The sequence below is a fragment of the Mirounga leonina genome, unplaced genomic scaffold (genome assembly GCF_011800145.1).
Source record: "Mirounga leonina isolate KUSES-001 unplaced genomic scaffold, KU_Mleo_1.0 Mir_168, whole genome shotgun sequence".
Lineage (NCBI taxonomy): Eukaryota > Metazoa > Chordata > Mammalia > Carnivora > Phocidae > Mirounga > Mirounga leonina.
This window is the reverse complement of record NW_023270426.1, coordinates 29,742,893-29,755,047: the sequence shown is the minus strand read 5'-3', so window position 1 is coordinate 29,755,047 and position 12,155 is coordinate 29,742,893. Positions and strand designations below refer to the sequence as shown.

Sequence of the window (12,155 nt, the reverse complement as noted above, 5' to 3'; positions counted from 1 at the left end):
ACCCTTTAATAATGGGTACACATAATGCCAGACTCTGCCCCCCAGGTTGGTTTGATAATTGGATGAACGACCATATTGTTCCAGGGTTTTCATGACAATGTGGACAGAAGCTATTTGGAAAACTCCTAACCAGAAAAGCCTTTAGCTATTTTTTTTTTTCCGATGAAGTTAATTGCTACCCAGTGAACAGTCATCCCACTAGCCACTTTTCCTGAGCAATGCTGAGTTCTGTAATCACGACTGAATTCCCTGGGTGGATAGAAGGGATGCCTAAGCCCCATAGCCAATAGAAAAAGTCCTAAAGTCTTCCCTCAGCAGTCTCTCAGAATGGAACATATTTCTACAATAGGAAGTTAATGGTAAGAATTCTAATAATAGCAATCATAGAGGCTGAAGTGAGACTGCCAAGTTCAAGGGCACCTTCACAGCTTAAGCGAGCATTATGACCTCCTTTGCTTCAGCATCCACATCTGGATAGTGGGAACAATACCAGCACCTACCTCTTAAGGTCATAGTGAAGGTTCAGTAACAGGGTATGCATAAGTACTCAGCACAATCCTGACCAAAGTAGATTCTCCATCAATGTTTCTTCCTTATTAGATGGTATGCATCGGGCCCTGTGCTAAGTTTTCTAAAAACTACTGAGACAGTTGCTATCTCTAACATTATGTAAGGGACCATTACCATGGCAAAAGGTGAAATAATGCCCCAAGGCCATGTGACTGGTAAATGGCTCACCCAGGATTCGAGCCCAGTTTTACTTGCAAAATTTTCTTAAACCATACAACTTTAGATTTGGTGTTCGTGTACCCCCTAGAAGAAGTTTGAAAACTTGTGTACCTTTCTGAGCATTTATAAGTAGATGACTAAGCATTTTCCATCATAATGGTAAATAATTATAGAAGATGAGTTCAGGAGTATTTTGAACATAGGCAGTTTAAAATAAAACCATTATATCACCTGTTTAATGCATCCACTGGAATTTAAATACCATCTTAACTGGATACCCACCAATATCCATTAAAAGAATATGTGAACAAGTTCTTTAAAAGTCAGAACTTTATGTTGCTTTTCTTCTTGAAACATGTATTTTCACTTCCCCCAAATAAATGTTAAAAGCCTTTTTTGATCATTTCTGCAACAAAAATAGGTTCCCCTCCCCCCATGAATGTATGACTGTAAGGGTTTAAAATTCTCTTGTGGATATAATTGCTTCTAAAATTATTAATAGAAAAAAAATAAAATTATTAATAGAATACAGCTGACCTGAACAACATAAACATATAATTCTGACAAATAATAATTAAACATAAAAAGTAAAACTATTATAAATTCATACTATATTGAGCTGGGGCTGGTGACATTTGTGGGGCATTGATTAAAGGCATCATCCAGTTACCTGTCCCAGAAGTGTTTATATCTTGGATAGTACACCACAGTAAGATTGAAGATGAGTGAATGTATGTCTTCTGTGTTTTTCTTTTGCAAAGAGAAGGAGACTTAGGCTGTAGGCATCTCCTGAGGTGATTTGGTTTCAGAAAGGAAAATATATGGAAGTTCGATATGGGGAAATGGTTGCCTTTTTTTTTTTTTTTTTTTTAGAGTGGGGAGGGGCATGGGGCGAGGGTGAGAGAGAATCTCAAGCAGGCTCCACACCCATCGTGGAGCTTGTAATCACAACCCTCAGATCATGACCTGAACTGAAATCAAGAGTCAGACACTTGACTGAGCCACCCAGGCGCCCCAAAAGGTTGCTTTTAAAGCTGCTCCATATAGTTGTTGGGAAGCCATCACATAGGCCATTGTGTTTTATCTGCCTCCAGTAAGATTCCTAAAGACACTGTGTGTGGTAACTGCCTAGCATGTCATAAATGCTCAATACGTGTTTATTAAGGTTTTATCTGTGGCCATTATGTGGTCATAACATTGCTCTATGTCCTTCCTAAGTGAGGACACGGAGACCACCTGACCCATGACTGTAATATACCCTCTTAGTCCCAATATGAAGTATCGGTATCTCAATATCTCAACTATTAGGAGAGTGGTGGGGAGCATCTGTTGAACAATGAGAAGGAGATATGGAGCAAACATGGATTTAAGCTGATAGCAGTTTTCTCAAAAGGCCTCATAATGTTGATTATGTTATTTGTACTTAACAACCAAGGGTATTCAAATGTGTGTCTGCTGAACTCAAACATATCTGACCCAGGGTTACCGATCAGCTAAAATCCATTCACATCCTTCTACGCCTGAACCTCTCTCTCTCTCTTCCTTCCCCATGACTCCATCTTCTTTCTGTTCTTTAGCTTCTATCGGGCCATCTCTGCTTTCTGAGCCTTGCCTTGAGTCTATCAGCTTGCTGGGGCACCGGAGGTTGCCATGGTAAACACAGCTGTTGTTTCTTCTCTGTGAAGAGTCGGTGCATGAAGGCACTTGAGTCCTCACCTCCAGCCTCTTCCCGCTGTGCATTTTCACAGATGTTGCTTCAAGCGGGGGCCGCAAGGGCTTCAAGATCCTGCACAGCTTTCCTTGTGTGTCTCTGCAGGGGGGCTTTGTGACCCGCCGGTGCCTGCTTAGGTGCTGCGGAAGATTGTGAAGAATCGCCCGCATGGTCGCCAAATAAGCCCAATGACAGCAACATTCATTTTGTTAGTAAATGGATTCTGGGGACTGAAAGATGATCGTGTATGTTCCAAGAGGAGAGGCAGGAAAGTTAATGAGAAAGTAGCCGAGGCAGGAAGACTAAAGGCGGGGTGGGCAGAGACAGAAGGGGTGGTGAGAGAGGGAGAGCGAGCCAGGAGTTTCTAACAGGGAAGGCGAGTGTGTGTTGGACAGCTACCTGAACCTTCCTTACCCTCCTGGTCACGTCTGTGATCCAGCACTGACTACTGGTCTTGCATCTGCTGCTACTGTTCGCTTACAAACTCTTCTCCAGCCACAAAGATTCCTTGCTGTTCCTCCTAAACTGTAACCTCAAGTTCCAACGTCACGCTCCACCCTCACGTGCTCCAACTTTTGCACTCTTCTGTCTGCCACGAATGCTCTTCCCCAGACAGCCGTCAGCCTCCCTCCCTCACTGCAGTCAGGTCTCCACTCAAAAGTCATTCCCTGAGAGAGGCCTTCCTAAACACCACACCTCAGTTGCACCCCATCCACGTCTATCTCCTTCCCCAATTCAGGCTTTCTTCATGTCTGATACAGAGTGTGGACTTAAGCGTTTGTTGAGCCAATAGTGAAGTCATGGCCACCCTCCCCCAGAAACATGTGGAGTCACACACTTGCACACCTGTTCTTTGTTCTCTCCTGTCTGAGCTTTTGCATGTGCTGATCCCTCTGACTAGAGCATAGCCCCCTCTCCTCTCCACCCCCCACTCTGCCTGATGGAGTCCTGCAAACCCTTTGCACCCTGCCTGGTTTCATAACCCTCTGCTTTCAAGGTCTCCTTTGACCTCCCCAGGTGGACACAGAGCCCATTTGGCCAACACAGCCTGGGCTGTGCCTAGCAACCTCCATCACAGCACAGATCCCCTGCATTGAAATGTCTCTTTACCCCAGTGTGCTCTTCCAGGGCCCAGAATAGAGCTCAACCGAGGGCTTAGATTCCAGAGTCAAGAGTGCCAGGCATGCGTACAAGCTGTGTGACTTTACACAAATTACTTAAACTTTCTGGCCTCAGTTGCCTCATCTGTGCGACAGAGATCATAATATCTACCAAGCTAAATCATAGAATACTGATGAGAATTCACTGATGAATTGCTGAAATGTTTAAAACCTGCTAAGCAGTCAGCTGGGTAAGAGGATAGTGAGCGGAGGGTGCACTATTTGAGGTGGGGTGGGCATGGAAGGCCTCTCTCAGGGGGTGATAATTGAACAAAGACCTCAGTGATGAGAAGGAGGCAGCCATGTGGTTCTCTGGGCTCTTTGCATCCCACTGATATTGCAGATGAGAGCTATCTCTGTAAGCTTTTGGCAGATTAGACTTTGAGACTGTTCTCTTGGGATGTGAGACCTTACCTGGCCGATTTTCTAACACGATGCTGGTTGTCTTGCCAGCTGGGCTAGTGTGTTTCTCCTTTGAAACCAGGCTCAAGGGGATGAGGGGAAACTGAATCCAGGTGCAGAGAAGAAGAAGCATCTGAGGGAGGGACGTGAGGGAAATCCAGCAGCGCACTGCAGACCCACCTGCACCCTCTGAGGGCCGAGGATGCTCTTATTGCAAGCACAATGCAGCACAAGCCTGGTCTCAGAGTTGATTTTAGCCTCATCCACCGCTGCCAACAGGGCTCAGAAAAGAGGCTTTGAACTGCAAGCTAAAATGTCCTGGCTTGAACCTGAGTTTTGTCCAGTTTTCCTTCTGACATTTGGCAGGAAGGGGGTTCTGGTCCTGTGGAGAATGGTTCAGGCACATGGTTTGGGGGCAGAGGAAGCTGTGGGATGGAAGATAGAAACCCAGACTGTGCTGGCAGCCCCTACCTGGGTGATTGGACAAGGCATTTCACCCCTGCAGGTCTTGATTCCCTCATCTGCACATTGTAGGTACTGCTTGGGCCAGTTGTTTTCAAACTTTCCTTATTCACAGAAAAAAATTTATTTAAGCAAGATATGATTGAGAATCCCAACATACTGCCAAGAGTGATGAAGGAGGTAAAACCTAGCCAGTCACAGCCTCTCATTAAATTCCCATCCTCATCACACCCACGCACACACGTATGCACACGTGCGCGCGCACACACACACACACACAGGATGGTCCTTGAAAAAGGTTCTAAGAGCCTTTCCAAGATTTATTGTTCCATGAGTCAATGTCACATCTCCATAGCACAGAGTTCTTCCAAAGTATTAGGCTGAACTATATGCAATTATGGAGATTTGATGATTTTTGACCTGCAAAAATGGCAATTTCATATTTCCCTCTAATAGTTTCATCTGCAGTAGTGTGCTCACTCAGGAACCAAATTGCCTCAGTTCAGCCCCTCGGCTTACTCTCCATGTGACCATGGACAGGATATTTCACCTCCCTGAACCTCCCCTAAGAAATGGGCAAACAGAAGAATCTTCCCCAGGCCTTTGCCCTGAGAAGGCCAAGGGCTGAATGAAGCAGAGCCCTGGACTCAGGGCAGGGGGGCTCTAACACGGTGATTGGCACAGGGCATGGAAGCCCTCCATGAACGCCGTACAGAGAAAGCCCTCATGAGTGCCGGTGGGCCCAACTCAGAGCATGGTGTCCTACCCTTCTCCCTGCCTGGCCCAGAAGGCGGTAGGTAGCCAGAGCAGTTGCCAAACACGGTCCCAGCTGGGCTTCCTGATCCGTCATGCTGTCCAGCTTGAACCAGACCTCTTCCTTCCTGTGAGGGGCATCATTAGGCAGTGAACAGGCCTTGACCTGGGCACGGGAATGGTGCTGGACTGGCATGAATAACATTCCTCCCTCTGCCTTATCTGGGGAAAGCATTAGAGGCTCCCTCCACAGACACCTCCACGGAGCCTTCCCCATTAAGTGGTACATCATGGAATATGTCAGCCTGAATTAGCAGGCAGGCCCGTCACGTTAAGCTGACGCTCTGGGCTGGCAGTTCCCACTTTGTAATGCCTCTTGATCCTGGCTGTCATGCTCCCTCCCTGTCACCACAGCCACAGGAAGCCTCTGCAGACAGTGCGCAGTAATGAAGGAGGCTCAGGGAGGAGTGTAGAAGGAGCCATGGGAAGTCCTTGCAGATTGCATTTCTTCTGTGGCCCTAGGGAGCCCACTTTGAGCTCTGCTACCTCTGGTGGGGCAGGGACAGAGGAAGCACAGGTAGCCCTCAAAAGCACCAGGTGGGGAGTTCCTTTATGACAGACTACAAAAGCATGGCATGTGTTTTTAAAAGCACACAGAGGAGTCCCCCCCCACCACCCACCCAGCCATTCAAATACCAGGACACCTACAACACCTAATTGAGGTTTCTAGAGGCAGCTTAACTACCACTAGTTATTATTATCAGTAATACTGTCAGTTCCCTAAATACTAGTGCAGTTTATTCATGTCACAAATGGAGCATTTATCACTTCCTGCCATGTACGATATGGGAGCATGGTGGGAGACAGTGGAAGGAGCACCAGCTTTGCAGTCAGGTAGGCTCTCGTATTAAATTCCGATGACGCCTCAGAGCCCCCACAGCCTCCTGAGCTGGGCAACCCTGGGCCAGTGACTGAGCCTCTCTGAACCTGAGCTTTCTCTTTGTAATAGTACTCACATTAGTGCCTATTTCACGGAGCTGTTGAAAGAATTCCCAGAGACGATGTATGAAGAATGATTGACACAGAGGAGTAAATGCCCAATAAATATTTGTGGGGAGAATTCCCAAGAGCAGAGACATTTTTTTTTATCCATTACAAAGTCTTGACTCAGATGCACCCTTCACTGGTGTTCGATAGTGTATCAACCTTCCTTTCCAAACTTTTACTTCATTTGTCCTCTAACCTGTACTCCACTGTACATCAGGAATGATCTCATCAAACTTTGGTCATACCACAGTCATTGAAAAATCTTTTTATTTCTGCCCATTTCTCTAAGGATAATGGCAAAAATCTTTGTTTGGTGGGGCTTGCGTGTGACCTATCCTGTTACTTCATCTCTTACTTTGGTTCCCATCCCTCCTTCTGTCTCACCCGCATTGACCTATCAGCCCTTCATTCTTGCCCTACCCCCACCATAGGACCTTTGCACGTGCTGTTTTCTCCAACTGGAACATTCTTCCCTCCCCCTCCTGAACCAGTAAACATCTTTTCATCCTTCACAGTCATCCATCCCATACTTCTCAGCAACAGCTCTCCGGGACTCCCTGACCATGTTAAAACCCCCTTTCACGATATCCTCTCCTTTGGGGCACTTACTGCATTTTATTATGACATGACTTCATATCTACCTCCTCCATCTAGAGCAGCTGGATGAAGGCAGGAAATGTCTGGTTTTGCTCACCAGTTGAATCCCCCCCCTCCGCCCCGCCCCGGACCTTGCAGTCAAATGCTCTACCACTGCCCCAGGACCTTGTATATAGCCCAATAAATGTTTCTGAAAGGACGAGAAGGAGGGTGAACCAGAGGACATACTATCTCCATAGATCCCAACTACCCTTCCTGATAACTAGGGCACAGTGGGTATTACTGGTTTTTCAGATAGTATCCCAAGAGCCCAGAGGGGAAAGTTAATCACCCATGGTCACACAGCCTTTATGTATGTCATGAATCTGTGATGAGAACCCAGATCTTGCAGTTCTTGCCATCCCTGAGCTTATGCTTTAAAACCATTATCCATAATTGGGGTGGAGGGCTCGCAAAGACTTTCCCTCCCCTCCCTTTCCTGGTGTTCAGAGGATCCCTGGTTCTTCCTACATTCACATCACCTATCTGGCACCACAGCAATACAGTACTCTGATTCTTCTGAATTATTTAATTTAAAAACTCTCAAAAGTTTGAGGGAGCTAAGCTCCTTCAAGACTAAACTAGGAGAGGGGCGCCTGGGTAGCTGAGTCGTTAAGTGTCTGCCTTCGGCTCAGGTCATGATCCCAGGGTCCTGGGATCGAGCCCCGCATCGGGCTCCCTGCTCAGCGGGAAGCCTGCTTCTCCCTCTCCCACTCCCCCTGCTTGTGTTCCCTCTCTCGCTGTGTCTCTCTCTGTCAAATAAATAAAATCTTAAAAAAAAAAAAAAAAGACTAAACTGGGAGAATTCTGTTTTATAAAAGGTTATACTGTTGAGATGAGTATACTTCACAAAATGTAACCTTTGTTTCTGCCCTCTTCCCATCACCCCCTGGGTTAAAACAAATCCAGAAGTTGAAGTCTTAATCGACCACCTGGAAGCAAATCAGTCAGCAAGTCAGCTCAGTTGCAAGAGATGACTTCCTTGAAAGGGAAATAGCTTTTGGTCCTTTTATTTTCTTGTTTCTGGTAAAGGACCACATCTGTGTTTTGGGTTTGTTTTGTTTTTAATCTGTACCCTGTCAGGCATTGGTGTTCTCTCTCACTGTCTCAGGAGCCAGTTCACCCAGGTGTAGTCAGAAGTGCCCTTGAATTCAAAGAGGGAATCAAAAGAGTGGTGGGTCTTTGTTCATATTTGCCAGGAAGAGCTTCATGTGTGGGAATCGATTTTAACTGCCTGATTCTTTGACCGGTGGGGAAGAAAACATTTGCTCAAATATTCTTATTCATTCATTCAACAAATAATCACTGATATATCACACTTTATATATCAGTAAGATAACCATATACTTTATTGTCCAAACTAGGACAGTTTTGATGTGAAAGTGGATATTATGTTGTTGGTACACAAAGACAACAGGTATAAACCAAGATTTTTCCAGGTAAAACAGGATGTCAATGAGTGCCCTATATACTAACTGCTGAATTTGGGCTCTTAGAATCTTGGGTGGTTATATATTTTCCCAAAATGCCCTTAAAGATTGAAGAAAAAAGCCTGGATGGGGTCTAGACCTCCTAAGCCCTGCAGTATAAATGTAGTAGATCAAAGTTGAACTAGATATTTCTAAAATTTGCCAACAACTTCCTTTTTAAACTATACTTCTCGTTTAAAACAAACAAACAAGCTGCCTGGGGCACTCTGGAAGCTAATGACAGCACAGCAGATTCTAAGTTCAGTTCCCCCAGGATGAGGTCACCTCGAAGAGGAAAAAAAGCTCAGAGTCTATAAAGGATGAAATTGCCCATGAGGGCTAAGTGATGGTGACATCTTTTGAGAAGGAAGTAAAACTGGAAGGAATAGACAAAAAAGTAAAATAAAACTAGAAGTTACAGAGGAGACAGGAACATCGGATTTATCAGTCTGCTTCTCTAACTTCAAGCTTTTTAACTGTGGTTATGATTTTGTGTGTGATGGTGAAAGACATAAACATGCGCACTTCTTCCCCGGTGAAGAGCTTTGGTTCTGAAGTGATTTGTTTCTCTTCCATCCCAGGTGCCTGTCCTGAGACCCATGGACCTGATGGTGGAGGCCACCCCGCGAAGAGTGTTTGCCAACGCACACACATATCACATCAACTCTATATCAGTCAACAGCGACTATGAGACCTACATGTCAGCTGATGACCTGAGGATTAACCTCTGGAACTTTGAAATAACCAATCAAAGTTTTAGTATCCTTTCCTGGGGGCCAATAGCCAGTTGGCTTGAATCATAAGTATTCAGGTATGAGCAGACTTGGGGGGAAGTAGAAGAGAAAGAAGCCATTGCTACCACAACTCCTAGTGCTTGTGGAGGACTGTTCCCTTTTAAATTATGTTGGCATCCATCCTTCATCCTAACAAACTTCGAGAATCACTTATTGATGTAGTGGTCCAGGACCACGTCTGGGTTGGGACTCGGAGTCAGTTCGTTTGCACAGAGGCATTTGTGTGTCATGGATTCAAGTCAGTTGCAACTTTATCAACTATAAGATAAGACCCCAGAATTCAGTTAGGTTTCCTTCCTCGGGGTGAAAGGATTTGTAAATGGCCTATATGGGCAGCATGGACCGCAGGTACACATGAGATGGTTTTCATTGTATCAGTGTGGTGAAAATAATACTGGCTGCCATTTATTGAATTCCAAGCACTACAATAGGAACTTCATGCATTGAATCTCATTTTGAGAAGTGCACATATCATAATCTTACAGCTTGATGAATTTCCACAAAGCACATCTGTGTAACCAGCATCCAGATCAAGAAACCAAGCTTTATTAGCAATCCTCACATCCCCATAATGCTTCCTTCTAGTCCCCATGCCCCAAAGGTATATTTGATATAACAACCCCCCTACTGTAAATATTACTAATAGCTAAAAATCCAGCAACATCAAGAAAATTATTGAATGAGTGTCTGAACCAACATTCTAATTCCATTATAATGACCCTCTGTTTTATAATACAGATGGGTCATTTATTCACTACCTCTCCTGACTCCTCACTTGAATTCCCATTCTCAGGTAATGAGTTCTCTACCCAGGCAGCTGAGCGCCTGACCTAGGAGTCAGTATGGATTTTTTTCTCTCACTCACCAGCCTCCCTACCCCCGACCCAATCTATGAGCCCCACTAGTGCTTAGTCTGAAGTATATCTCGAATCAGCTCCTTGCTCTCTCTCCCTCTCCACTCCTGCTACCCTACTCGAGCATAGGCCACTATCCCCACTATCCCCTCATCTGCATGACTGCAATAATCTCCTGCCTATTCTCCCTTCTTTCTTGGTCTTCTACATAGTTCATGTTCCCATAACAGAGTGGACCTTTCAGTATTTAATTCAGATTTCATTCTTCCTGTGCTTAAGACACTCTAGTAGCTTCCCAATGAATTTAGAATAAAATCCAAGTTCTTTACCTTGAACTATAAGATTCTCCATGATCTGGGCCCTTCCTTCCTCTTTGATATCCTATCGTATCACTCTCCCTGAAGTCACTCTGCTTCAGCCGACTCACCTCTTATCTGTTCCTAGATAAACCTTGTTCTTATGCCTCTTCTTTGTATTTGCTGTCCCCTCTTTCTGGAATACTCTGTCCCTGGAGTTCACGTGGCTAACTACATGTCATCATTCAAACTTCAATGTAATGTCACCTCCTCAGAGGCCATTTTCCCATTAACTGCCAAATAGCCACCAATAGCCCTCTAGCCCTCTTATCTTCATGGCGCATATCACTATTTGAAATTCTGTGTGTGTATATTTTAGATTTCCCCATATTCAAATGTAAATTCTATGAGAGAAGAGACTTTGTATGACCATTCTTGTATCTGAGTACCTAGAACATTCTGAGATACAGAAAATACCATTTTGGTTGGGCAGGTCAAGTTTGAAGTGCAATAGATCACTGAAGTAGAACTATCCAGTAGACAGTTGATCATGAAATTCTTTTTATAAGATTTATTTATTTAATGAGAGAGAGAGAGAGAGAACGAGCTGGGGGAGGGGCAGAGGGAGAGGAACAAGCAGACTCCCTACTGAGCGGGGAGCCTGACACAGGGCTCAATCTCACAACCCCGAGATCATGACCTGAGCCAAAACCAAGAGTCGGATGCTTAACCAACTGAGCCACCGAGGTGCCCCAGTGATCATGAAATTTAAGCAGGAAATTTCACTTAAAGAGTACGTTGGTTATAGTAAAGCTCTGAATGTTTTGATAAAAATAGACCACCTAGTGGCTCAAACACATAAAAGATGATTTCTGTTATTATAAAGTCCAGTAGGATGATCCCCACCAGCAAGCAACCTCTCCAAACTGTGAATCAGAGAAATAGGTCCTTCCATCTTGCAGCTCCCCACTGTCACCAGCCTTACCTGCAGTCAAGACAGCAAAAGGAAGGATTGTAGAGAACCACACACAGGAGGCTCTTTTAGGCCAGGCCCTAAAATAGCATGAATTCCATTGGTTAGAAGTCAGTCACATGGTTACCTCTAACTGCAAAGCAGGCTGGGAGATATAGTTTAGCTATGCGTGTTAAAAAAAAAAAAAAATTGACCTGGTTTTGGTACACAGCTAGCTCATCTCCACCACAGAAGAGTGCTTGATAGGGCACCTGGGTGGCTCAGATAGTTAAGCGTCTGCCTTCATTTCAGGTCATGGTCCCAGGGTCCTGGGATCGAGTCCCACATCAGGCTCCCTGCTCCTTGGGAGCCTGCTTCTCCCTCTGCTTCTCTCTCTCTCTCTCTCTGTCTCTCATGAATAAATGAATAAAATCTTTAAAAAAAAAAAAAAAGAGTGCTTGATAGTTGCCAAGGCTTTTTTTTTTTAAGTTTTTATTTAAATTCCAGTTAGTTAACTTACAGTGTAATATTAGTTTCAGATGTACAATATGGTGATTCAGCACTTCCATACAACACCCAGTGCTCATCACAAGTGCGCCCCTTAATTTTCCCATCACTTATTTCACCCATCCCACACCCACCTCCCCTCCAATAACCATTACTTTTTTCTCCGTACGTAAGAGTCTGTTTCTTGGTTTGCCAAGGCACTCTAAGGAAGGCAGCTTTAAGCAAGCAATGGCAGTGATCGAGGCACTAAGACCTGACCCTCAGGACCATGTCTGGCACCTCTTGTTATTCACAGAGCAGACTCTACCTACTATCTGAGCCTCAGAGAACCTGCCTACAGATTTTGCCTGGAAGTACAGCTGCTAATAGAATGAATATGGGTT

The 12,155-nt window shown here is 44.8% G+C and overlaps 1 protein-coding gene across 2 annotated transcripts in view; it reads left to right on the top strand.

The window, feature by feature from the left end:
* Nucleotides 1–12,155, top strand: part of PPP2R2B (protein phosphatase 2 regulatory subunit Bbeta) — a 448,022-nt gene that overhangs the window by 377,038 nt on the left and 58,829 nt on the right. For both annotated transcript variants that reach the window (XM_035014406.1, XM_035014407.1), the window contains one exon: nucleotides 8,951–9,128. In XM_035014406.1, coding sequence (XP_034870297.1) covers nucleotides 8,951–9,128 — 178 coding nt within the window. The remainder of the gene's footprint in view (nucleotides 1–8,950; nucleotides 9,129–12,155) is intronic.